Genomic DNA, 11,722 nt, shown 5'->3' with positions numbered 1-11,722 from the left:
CCAAAAAAGGAAGGCATCTTAGGGAGACCATCTTGGGGAGATGGTTCCATGGGATCGGAATTTCAGAAAGCGGCTGGAACGCAGGTCGTGTTTCCCTTTTTCTTTTCTTTTTTTGGAGATTGGGAGAGGAAAGTAACAAGGATGTAATTCGGGAAAACAGAGCTCGAGAGTTCGGGGGATGGATACTAACTAGTCAGTTTGCTTTCTTTCAGCGCTACTGATGACCCACCCAATTTACAACATGCGTTTGGGCGATTTATCGCTCTGAGTTCGAGGTTATGGAAAGGGTGGAATGGGGTTGGGTAGGGTATGTGGAACAGGAGGGGCACCGGGTTCCAGGTTGATGAATAGACGCCATGCTGAAATGGAGGGACAGGCGATGCGCTTTGTGATGTAGATTTACAGGCTGAGACTGGGATAAGGGTAAGGACAGGGAGATGGGTTTGATGGACTGCTCTGACTGTGTTGGGGCGCGCTGATTGGAGTGGAGTCTTGTTTGCTCAATGCTGGTGGCATGATCTCCGTCGGAGTCGGCTATGGTGCTCCTTGTATTTTTCTATGTGCGCAAGCGTTGACGGGGATTTCGGAAGAAGTCTTCGTTTTCATTGTTACTCAGGAAGACTGGATCAGGTTACTACAAGCTGTCCTTGGATACGGATACTGTCTTTCTTTGTTGGGAGGAGGATAGGCGACGGAGCCAGAATGCAAAGTAGTTGAAGCTGAATCCATCGAGAGCGGGGAAGAAAAGACGATGAATGTTGAAGTATATGTTATTGTATCTCCCCACAGATAGGAGCTTTCTATGTCGAGATTGCTGCCTTGATTGAGTAACTGAAATTGGGGAAGAGAAATCTAGAATGCAAAATATGGCGTCGACGCTTTGCTTTGTGATGGCTGCAAATATAATAACTTTTGTGGTCAGCGTCCGCACCATCGCAATGAACCTCCCATGGAGTATATATGTAGAATTGAAAGGTCAACCACCACCACCACCACCAATGGACCAGATGAGGTTGCTCTCTGCCCATTTTCTAGCGAACTGTTTGTCAGCTCTGGGCTTCAACAGCAGCATCATTCTTTTTGTCCTCAATCTCTGCCTTTTGCATCTCTGTTGTGACATCGGCCGCTGCATCCTTTTCTTGGTCAAGCTCTGCCTCGGCCGACACCTCACCATCAACAACATGGTTTGCAGCGGACACCTTTTTGCTAGCATCGCGACGTCTGCCGCCTGCTTTCGGTTCCGAGGAGGTTGAAGCTGCTGCTTCGTCGGCTTCTCTCTCCAGACGGTCGATCTCCTTCTGTGCTTTCTCGATGTTCTAGATTGCTATTAGTATGCTGATCATTAGCATTGAAAATGGACCCTGCTTACCTGCTTAGTCTGCGTCTCCTGATCCTTCTTCCAACTTTCCAATTTCTCCTTTAATTTCTCAACAACAGCAGGAACATCTGATTGATTGCTTGGTGGCTCTACTCCCACCTTGCCCAATTCTTCGATGATACCAATGCTCATGTTGAACTTTGTGGCCTCAGGTGCTGCCTTCTTACCTTTGCCTTTCTTCTTCCCACCGCCACCGACAAAGAAATCTTCTTCATCCTTCTTCACAACCTTCATACCTTTCATGGCAGAGTCATCCACCGAACGTTGGGCAGAAGCCGCAAACTTGCCAGGCCCCTTTTTCGAATCGGACACAGCTGAAGAGGGATCGAAATATCGTATAAGGCCTTCGGTCGTAATAATCTCGTCCAGGTATGCGGGTTGGCTAGCCTGCTCAAGCTTCTCTTCAGCCACCTTTTTTCTCCTCTCTTTCTCGTAGGCATCCCTTTCAGCCTTCTGCCGTTCTCTTCGTTGCTGGTAAAGCTCATCTTCGTAGGCCTTGTGGGCTTTCCTGCCCTGAAAATATGCATCTTTAATGTCCTTGATTTTCTGGTATGACATTTGCTGCTCTTGGTGTAGCCTGTCCCTTTCCTCCTTCAGTGAGGTAAAATTCTTTCGGTCATCATCACGAGCGGCGCTGATTTCATCAAGCTCCTTCCGGATAGCCTCATACTTTTCATCCAACGCTCGTGCTTCGGGGTCATCAAAGGCTTTCTTTAGCTCAGCGTTCTCCGCCTTTTTGGCAGTAATCCTTTTCTCGGCTTCTTCAATGCCAGAAAAGCCTTTCCGTTGCCTGGTAAGGCTAGAGACCTCATTGAGAGCTTTCTTCTCATCCACTAATCTCATGGTGCCACTGTCCACTTGCTTGGTGAGATCGCTGATCTTTGCGTCGATCTCACCCACACTCTTGAAACCCATCCGACCTTTGGCATCTTTCTGGTCCGCAATCATAGACTTCAATTGGGCTTCGGCGGCATTGTATTTGTCTCGTTGGGCAGATCGCGACTTTTTGATTTCTCGCTGTTGTTCCGAGATCTTTTTCTGTTCGGCGACCAGTGCATTCCATTTGTCATTGGCAGGTGACCCTTTCCCAGCCCTTGCACCATCGAAGCGAGATCTAGCAGCGTTCTGGGTGATGTCAGTATTTGCTCAGTTTGGATTGTTGCAAGGCCGTTATGTAATTGCAAGCCAACAAAGAGAGACGCACAAATTTCTCCATGTTAGCATTATGTTCCTTTTGAGCGGCTGCTAAGTCTGCTTCATATCTTGCTTGATCTGGCTTCTCAGGTCTGGTCCTTTGGGTGGACCCATTGCCTGCTAATGAGGCTTTGGCAGAATCTCCCATGACTGGGGTGGTGTGCGAAGGAGTCAACGAAGACGGAGGTTTGTTATTGGCAACTGATGAGAGATTTTGATCAGGATTGTCACAAAGCGGTGCGATTTACATATCATCAAGTTGGAAAGGTGTTCAGCGCTCGGTCGCCTTATTTAACATTTCAGCTGATTGATTTCACAATAAAATTTGGGCCGAGTTCACAATCCCTTCAATGCCAAGTCACGGCTGACGCGAGCCCGTTCTGGGATAGTCAGTCAGCTCATGTCATAGGTCACTTAGCAGGAGAAGGCCCTTTGAAAGTTATGCCTAAATTTCCATTAATTTGTGCTTGGTTTAAGCATGACCGTACTATGATGTAGCTTGCGTAGAAGTATGCAGCTAAGTCAATTTAAATCTGGTTGAATTTTGTCATTTCAGACGTCTTTTTCCAAGATTGTTGTTATACGACGGTCAAACTATTGTCATCCAATGGTCATTTAACAATCCTTAAATGACCAACGATCTGTTCATTTGCTAAGGACCATTACAGCGTTATTTTCAACTACCTTCTCCAGGTAAGCACTCTGTCACGCACCTAGTCACTGAACAATGATAAACAATTGTTGAAGAGTACAGAATGACCCAGTACTCATCCATGGGAGGCCAACTCAGTAACATTGTCCGACTAGGATTCCTTCTATGGCGCTTACTAACACACATTGCAAATCATTACCGGAAGTCTTAACGTAATTCCAATTCCATCTAAAGTGTCTCCTCAATAAAACATCAAGAATGAACAGGCACAAGCACAAGCTTGGCCCAAGCGTATCGACTGCAATAACGATACAGAGCTTCCCAAATCAAGGCATTCAGCCGGTTTCCATCTCTTACCGGACTGGTTCGAATCTCACCATATCACAATGTGACCACCACCTTCGCAGCCGAGACCCCCTTCTTCTGCGCTGCAAAGCCATCTGCGATACTTTCTAGCCCATGGCCGACTACCTTGGGATCTGGCTTAGCTTTGTACTCTCCAGACTTCAATGCTGCAGGGAGGTAGTCTCGAAAGATGGCATTGCCGACCTCCGGTTGCTGCAGGGCAATGGTGATAGCGAAGACTAAGCGGATATTAGTCATTCTCTGAACCCGAGTCATGCTTAATATCATATAGAGTGAACGTACCGCCCTTAGCTTTCACGCCCTCGCCGAGCTCAATGTTTTCTGGAGGCTGTAGCGTACCAATTATAAGGCCACCCCCCATTTTCTCTGCCACGGCTCCACAAGCTTTCCATGTGTTTTCAAGACAGATGGAGTCATAAGCGCCAACAAACTTGGTCCCCTGCAAAGCTTCGACGATCTGATCAACCGATGATTCATCGTTGTAGTCAACTACGTGTTTCGCACCGAGGCCTTTCACGAAATCGGCGTTTTTCTTCGAACATGTTGCGACCACATGTACTCCGGAAGCGGCCGCCAGCTGGACTGCATTCGCACCCACGCTGCCACTGCTACCCCATACGAGGATGGACGTGCCAGTGGGCTCACGGGAGCCTGGTTTGGGATAGGGCAAATTCAAGCAATCCTTCTGGTACAGGCCTGCCGAAGCAGTCGATACACCCAGCGGAACAACTGCTGCCTGTTCGTATGACATGGATTCCGGAAATGGCGAAAGTGTGATTTCAGGCACAACTGAGTAGTTCTGAAACCCAGCGTTTATAGGCTTGTTTGTACCGAGTCCGATGCAATAAGCTAGGACACGATCGCCCTTCTTGACTTTGGTGACTGAAGAGCCGACTTCGACAACATTCCCAGAAACATCTTCACCAATGATCTGTGCAGAGCGTCGGTCACTCGATCATGTTTAAGCCTTGTTCCAAGGACTTACTATTGGATACTTCTTGCCCAAGACATTGAAGTCCCGAATCTTCCAATCCACTAGTAGTCATCAAATCAGCTCCCACCTTAAAACCACTCCTAGGAGGTTATCATACCAGGATTAATCGCAACCGCCTTATTCTCAATGAGAACATCAAACTCTCCAACCTGAGGCTCAGGCCCGTCCCGGACCTCGAGCTGTCCGCGCACCTGAGGAATCCAAGCTGCTCTATTGTGAATCATATTGAGGATGTTAATTGACAACTTGCAACAGTCCAAATCTTCTGAATGTGCAAGAAGTATTTGTACTTACTTGTGTAGACACCTTACCTTGGATTTCTCAGCAGTTACTGGTCATGACGCTAGGACAAGACCATTTGGATAGCGCAGTCCGTATCGTATATGCAGCATCCATATGTAGCAAGTTGACTGGATAAGATGCGCCAGAAGATAACTGGAGGGAGTGGACATAAGTCCCACAGGATCTGATATAGCGGCGGGCGCGGCATTCGCTGGTGCCGCTGCTAGAAATTGCTTGATTCCTCTCTCGGACTGCCAGTGGCACAAAGACGATCCTCAATCCTACTAGTACTACGGGTACAAGCCTAATTTTTGTACCCCCCCCTGCTGAAAAGGTTAGTATCCGTACAAAACATACTAGATACAATTAGGTATAGTCGTCCGCATTATGGCCTAAATAAGATTAGTCTCTAAAATCAAGTTTTTACATTTTATTAACACCTCTAACTGCTTGACATCTTGTCTGTATCTACTGAAGCAGCTTTTGTAAGATATTTAGAAGACATAATATACCATGAAGCAGTGCTTATAGCTCATCTTATCATCAAGCTCATTAGTATCTATGCAGAATTAGTAGAATGCGTACAGAGTGAGAAGAGTAGCATTTGCAGGATGAGCAAAATTCGTGCAAAATAGTGACGCAATACTGACAGGGATGCTGGCAGGGTGGGGTGTGTAAAAAACATGTTTGTAAGATATTTTGACCAGGGGGGGGGTACAAAAATTAGGCCTGTACCCGTAGTACTACGTAAGGAACCCCTGCAACCCCCAAAGTCAGAATGTACTACGGGTACCCCGAGTCAGTGAGGGGTAAATCAATTAAGTGTGGTTCGAAACCCACTGGCGCCGTCCTTCTGGCGGAGTGGTTGATGTGTCTCTTTTCTCCCCGCAGCCTACAGCCGGAACTAGCAGTGCTGGGGCTGGCTTGACCAGCCAAACCACGAACGAGCCCGGAACGTAGACTGGCAACCATGCCCTTTTCGACATCGCACAAGCAATGCATCCGGCGTAGCCACAAATTGCCCCCCGATGACGTATCGAGGACACGGCACGCAGTCCGTTGGATCCGCATAAACGTAGTATGCTGTCCCGGACGTGCCAGAGGAAGATGTGCAGACCGGATGTGTGACAGGGGCGGACATGGCATCTGCCCGTCTCGATCCGGCCATGATGGCATCCTCAGACGGAGATCACACGACATGGTAGGTCCGGATGTGTTTGTCTAGTGACACATGTGAAGAGCAGAGCTCAAGTTAGGTGGTCAAGATGGACAAGTCTATAACAGTTTCATGCCGCCATCTTGGTGGTCGCCTCCTACGCAGGATTGTCCGCTCAAGATGGGTGTGAGCAAGGCCGGATTTACCAACAGCTATCCTAACCAGGGAAGGCTTCGGAGAAAGTACCTTCATCGTGCGGTACCAGCAATCTCCTCACTGGTCCCTTTAAATCAACCCGTCGGCCGGAGCGGGCTTTTACGATCCAATGCGCCATTTGAAGCGAGTCACGGACCATTACACATTCGAGAGGGATCGAGGCTGTAAGGCCAGAAGTAAAGCATAGAGGCATACAGTAATGCGATAGATCGAGATTCGGCTGTCGTCTCTGTGGCTCCCAGGATTGTGAGTGGCGGAAGAAAGTGTTAGGGGGCTATAACTGCGGCCAGCGAGCTCTCCGTTTGCGAGAAGGAGAGGAAGCACAGTGAGCGCTCTTGTGAGTACACTAGACGCTTCTCCAGTGGATGATAGTTCACCGGGAGCATGAAAATTGCTTGCAGGGATTGAAAGCTGCTGAACTTCGAGAACAGCATGTTCACCATTTCGCCATCATGTTGACCTATTTGCTTCTTTGATATGCGCTCTCCAGGTGGCCGGAGGCAGACGGTCAAGAGAGGCGTCTAGTTTCTCCGCGTCCGCTACGTTGAAAGAGACCACTGTTGTTGTTGTTGCTGCGGCAATACCTTGTGTTTGATTGCCTGAGATATTGGGATCAAAAAGCCTCGACTAGCAGACTCACACTGGGGCTCTGGGCGTGTCTGAAATTCGAATTGCTTGAACCGTCAACAGATATACGTCTGGTAAAAACCGCTTGAGTCGTGGATGTGTGTTTGAAGAATTAGGTGTCATGTGATCTGGTGACTGTCACATCGTGTGTTTTAATAGTGGGCTGTAAACACTCAAATGACCTTCCCTTTAAATTCCCATCGAAAACGGCATCCTAGATTCTACAGCAGCCTGTAGGTGAAGGGATTTTCGAGCAAGATCTGTCAACAGGAGGAGAATAGGCCAGCGAAATTGTCCGAAGAAGTCGCAGAAGCAAGACCAGGATTTCATTCACCTCAATCTCAAATGCCGCCCTTGACGAAGTTGTCTCCAGCAGACAACGTCCGAAAACAACCTGAACGTAAGGCCAGTCGAAAACGACCTCTGGGTCCTGGTTATCAAGAAAATGGCAGATCGTCAAAAAGGCGTGCGGAGGTATCAGGAGCTGCCAACTCATCTCAGACTCGAACAGCAATCCCAAAAAACTCACCCAGTCCAAAGCGAACTTTGAATACTTGTCAGCGAGGTACCTGTAGCCGGAAAGCACGAAAAGATGTCACAAAACTTTCGCAGGCTAAGCCGTCATCTCAGCCTCAGAGGCCGCTCACAAAGAAGTCGACTGCAAGCACTAAAGCTCCGCCGCCGAAAAAAGTTGAAGCCAGTGGTCCGCTATTCATGATCATGAACCTAGCAACTGAACTCCAGCTTAACATCCTCAAGAATCTTGACTACAAAAGCTTACTTCACATCTCTGCGACATGCAAACACTTCCGAGCACTGTTCCTGGACCATGACAAAGAAATGTACAAGCTTGCTTTGGTTGCCTACGAGGAGGAGTGTATCGCATGGCGAACCACCTTGCTGGGCGAAGCCACTTTTGCACCTTGTTATGGCTGCCTCAAAACGCTCTCGAGATGCCATTTTTCGAGTTACGACTGGCACGCATCATCCACTTCAACAGGTGTACGTGCTTTCAGACGGAGGTGTGCAACCTGCATGTACGGCGGTAGGCTCACAGGACCGAGTCGTGTTATCGATACCGGTAGGAGTTGGCTCTTTTGTGCGAGGTGCAAGCAGTTAACGCATTTGGTGCAATTCGAATGGTGCGGACTGTGGGATCACACCAGGGGTGGTAAGGTTTGGTGCTTGCAAGATAACCCACTACCACCCAAACGTTCTCTCTGTAAAGAGTGCAGTCCTTGAATTGATGTTGAACAAGATGGAAGTTTGACAGTGCAGCAGGCTAGGAATCGATTGGTACTTTGGAGCGAATCAGAGCAGATGTCCAAAGAAGATTGGGAGGTCAAGATTACCGAAGGATTGGAGGCGACCAGATCGAGAGAAGACCAAGAGCTCTGCGATGAACGCTACAGCAGCTCTATGAATTAGCCCTTCCCCACCGGTCGGATGAGTTGCAGAGACAGGAAAATGACACTTGATTTCCTCACTGATGTTTCGTCGTCTGCCCTTAGCATGTTATGTGACAACCAGCAGGAGGTCTGTAGAAAGCAGGTTGTCCTACTTATCTAATTAAGGGACAGCGTACGTAACAAAATCTTTGCACAAAAAGTGATACGGAAAAGGCATAGCGCAACTTTCATGTGGTAAGTACGACTTGCAACGCAAGGGATCGACACAGCTATGGGACAAGGAGTCTCCGCCACTGGGCCTCAGAGTTTGCTGTCCTCCTCGGTGGGAGAAACCCCTGGAAAGGGCAACGGATTGATCAACAGCGTTGCCGGTTGACTTGAAAGAGTAAGTCACTCCCCACACAAACCTTCCGAGTTCTTGCGATCAAATCACAGAGGTGCTTGGCATCAATCGGCCACCTCAGCTCTGGACATGTCAAGGATGCGTTGATGATGTACAATAAGAGCAACGCGGTTAAGCTTCCCAATAAATCACTTGGGCCATTACAGCTCTATTCCATAACATCTATAGCTTCCAGTACTCCCAAAGCCCGGCCACCTTCCCTCTCAAAGATGCTCACAATCCTTTCCGCTTCTGCTTTCAGGTTCTCCTCCGCCCCACTCGCCTGTGATCTGACCCATTCTTCTACGCTCATCCCCTTTTCCGGACTCGTCAATTCCGCTTTCTGTATACCAGCAAATATATTGCGATTTTCTTTGTCCGGAGATGGCGCAAAGATCATCTCAACATCCACCGCTGTCCAAGGCATCCGCGACTTGAGACCTCCTATCTTGGAGGGCGAGAGAGGTACTTGTCTCGGTGTCCCTGGAGCAAGTGGGATATGCTGGATTGCTCCTTTCACTGGCGACAGAGAAGCTAGAGGTGGCCTAGCTGATGGCGGTCTGGAGCTTGGGGGCTGATTCTCTGCATCGGATGACTGAGGAGACGGAGAAGGGGTGGCTTCGTTTGTATTCTTGTTCCTTTGCGGCGTGGAAGTCGGCCTCTCTGCTGTTGTTGATTTCGTGTCGGCAGGCGTCGCTGTATCATCCTCTGCTAGCTCCGGTAGCTTCGGCGAAGACACTTGTGCAAGGGATGAAGGTATGCGGTCATCGGCCCCGAGACCAAATCTTGTGATGGGAGCCACTGGAGGCGAAGAATTTGCGAGGACGGAATCAAAGCTAGGATCCATCTCACCCATCAACGGAGAGAACATGCCTGGCATGCTGAGTTGTGGAAGTTTGGTTTTCGCCTTGGCGGTGGTATTTGCCTTCGCTTTCTTTCCTTTAGTAGCTCTTGTAGCTCTCTTGGGCTTGTCCTGCTTGGTCGCTTCTTCAGCATCAGGGTCTTCATCCAGATCCCTCTCAGCAAGGATCGAGCTCGGGTTAGCCTCTGCTGTAGAGGTCTGCTCAGCCACTGACTCAGATCCTGGTTTTGTTTGAACAATATCCTCAATGTTTTTGCTCATCAAGCCTTTTTTCTTGCCCTTGGTCTTTGCAGCTCCTTTCCTTCTGCTTCCCTTTCTTGCGACAGAGTTTTGTGAAGCGACACTCGCATCGGTCTCATGACCCGAATCATCCGCCGTTGTTTGAATGGTGATTAGGGAGCTGTTCGATTGAGACTCTGCGTTTGTCGCAAGGGCTGCTGTTGATTCGTGCGAGTCCCGACCTGGAGGCGTGGTCCTTTTGTTGATAGTCTTCTTTGTGACGCGTGCCTTTCCACCCTTGCCCTTGAGATCAGCTTTGCTCTCTGTATCCACCTCTGAAACTAGAACAGGCTCTTCCGCTTTGATAGTCTGACCCTGCGAGATGTCTAATTCAGCGGTCGCTTGCCTCGTGCTACGGGCAAGGGCAGTCGACGCGTTTGTCTTCTTTCCCCGCCCTTTACCTTTTGGTTTCGGCCCTTCCATAGAGGCCTCTGACGATGCAGGAGGTAATTCAGGCATGGGTTTGTCGAGGTCAGCTTCTAGTGCAGCCTCTATCTCTGCATCATCGGCAACAGGGGCTCTCAGAGATGCTGTTGTGGCCGCTGACGCTGTTGACACCTTCCTGCATCTGGATGATGCTCTCTTCCTGCCACCACGAACGGGTTCTTGTTGAGCATTTTCCGAAGCATCAAGGATAGGATAATCAATTTGTTGTGTTTCACTATTTCGACCCCTTGTCGCTCGCCTTTTCGGAAGAGGCTCTGGTTTGACCGTGCTTTCTCTTCCGCTGCGATGGTCCTCATCGATTTCTTCACTTTTCCTCTTCTTGCCCCGGCTCGCGGGATCGGGGTTTCTTACATCACCTTCATTTGTCTCCTTTCTCACTATCACTACCTCGATCGATTCTGCCTTCTTCACTCGAGTGGGCCGTCCCTTCCCTTTTGCTCCTTTCTTGCTCGCCATCGACACTGCAGAAAGGACCGAATCTTGCGATATGTTGCTGACGTCAATGGAGTCGTTGAAGTCGGGAATGCTTTGTGCCTGTGAGGCGTTTGTCGTATTGGATTGTGTGGACAACCGTGATGCTTTCGACGTCCTTGCTTTTTTAGCCCGTTTAGTCTTTGGTGGAGTTGTTCCCGCGAAGATGAAGAAGGTGCAGCCCGGGGAACGACGGTAATGCTCGTCACTATCATATATGTAAGTATTGACTTCGGCGATGCAGGAATGACCCGGCCGGCTCACAATGGAGAGTCCTTTGGTTCCCAGCCATCCAAAGATAGGTTACAGTAAGCACAGCTCACAAAGTCCTCGCACTCAAGAGTTGGGGCAAAATGCCACCCTGCTGCTGCCATTCTCTCCGTTTTACACATCCAACCACGCTTATGCTCATGAGGCCAGGAAATGCCAAAGGTAGCCTTCCGTGCCTCGAACAACCTCTCGTGTGTAGGGTCTTCCATCGTTGATATCTCATTACCATGTCGACCAGCATTCTTGATGATAGCCCAACCACAATGACTTGCCAATTTCAAATGTTCCACTGCGGGCTCATCGTCCTCTTCCCATCCGGCAAGTTGGCTTTCGCACAAAAAGCATGTTGTGTTATCTGGGCTAGAAGCAGAAGGATTGTAGTATAGACCAGCTTCGGCAAGCTGTACATGTCGTTAGTGTTAATACGAGGGATTGGTTCAGTTTGAGGGATACCTCCTCTGGTGAAGGGCTTTGGTGAGGCCATGATATTGATTTCTGGCCTCTAATGTTTGATCCCCTCCGTTTGGGTGCTGGCAATACAGTCTGGAAAGATGACAATCGCGCAGCCAGTGTTTCCATCCCTGGTAATGGCGCCATGATGATTTAGGTGTGGTACCCCAAGGGGCTTACTATCTGGACGCGTGAGGTCACAGTTTCAATTTCAAGATCGAGTAAGTCGGAGCAGCGCAAGAAGCGGAGGAAACGATCTTGGATGTGGGCATTGGTGTGTCAATGTT

The 11,722-nt window shown here is 49.1% G+C and overlaps 3 protein-coding genes across 3 annotated transcripts; all 3 read right to left on the bottom strand.

The window, feature by feature from the left end:
* Positions 1 to 1,046: 1,046 nt before the first annotated feature.
* Positions 1,047 to 2,720, bottom strand: EPUS_06596 (uncharacterized protein; the record flags this gene model as incomplete). Its single annotated transcript, XM_007801744.1, has 3 exons — positions 1,047 to 1,316; positions 1,370 to 2,503; positions 2,583 to 2,720. The coding sequence occupies 3 exons, from the start codon at positions 2,718 to 2,720 to the stop codon at positions 1,047 to 1,049; spliced, it is 1,542 nt and encodes a 513-aa protein (XP_007799935.1).
* Positions 2,721 to 3,605: 885 nt separating this feature from the next.
* EPUS_06595 (uncharacterized protein) lies at positions 3,606 to 4,808 on the bottom strand (the record flags this gene model as incomplete). Its single annotated transcript, XM_007801743.1, has 4 exons — positions 3,606 to 3,808; positions 3,873 to 4,521; positions 4,576 to 4,625; positions 4,682 to 4,808. The coding sequence occupies 4 exons, from the start codon at positions 4,806 to 4,808 to the stop codon at positions 3,606 to 3,608; spliced, it is 1,029 nt and encodes a 342-aa protein (XP_007799934.1).
* A 4,017-nt stretch (positions 4,809 to 8,825) lies between these two features.
* On the bottom strand, positions 8,826 to 11,582 carry EPUS_06594 (uncharacterized protein; the record flags this gene model as incomplete). The annotated part of the gene is made up of 3 exons (XM_007801742.1): positions 8,826 to 10,923; positions 10,980 to 11,386; positions 11,439 to 11,582. The coding sequence occupies 3 exons, from the start codon at positions 11,580 to 11,582 to the stop codon at positions 8,826 to 8,828; spliced, it is 2,649 nt and encodes an 882-aa protein (XP_007799933.1).
* Between the last annotated feature and the right edge of the window lie 140 nt (positions 11,583 to 11,722).

Source organism: Endocarpon pusillum, assembly GCF_000464535.1.
Source record: "Endocarpon pusillum Z07020 unplaced genomic scaffold scaffold1352, whole genome shotgun sequence".
NCBI lineage: Eukaryota > Fungi > Ascomycota > Eurotiomycetes > Verrucariales > Verrucariaceae > Endocarpon > Endocarpon pusillum.
This window is presented reverse-complemented; position numbering and strand designations above follow the sequence as displayed.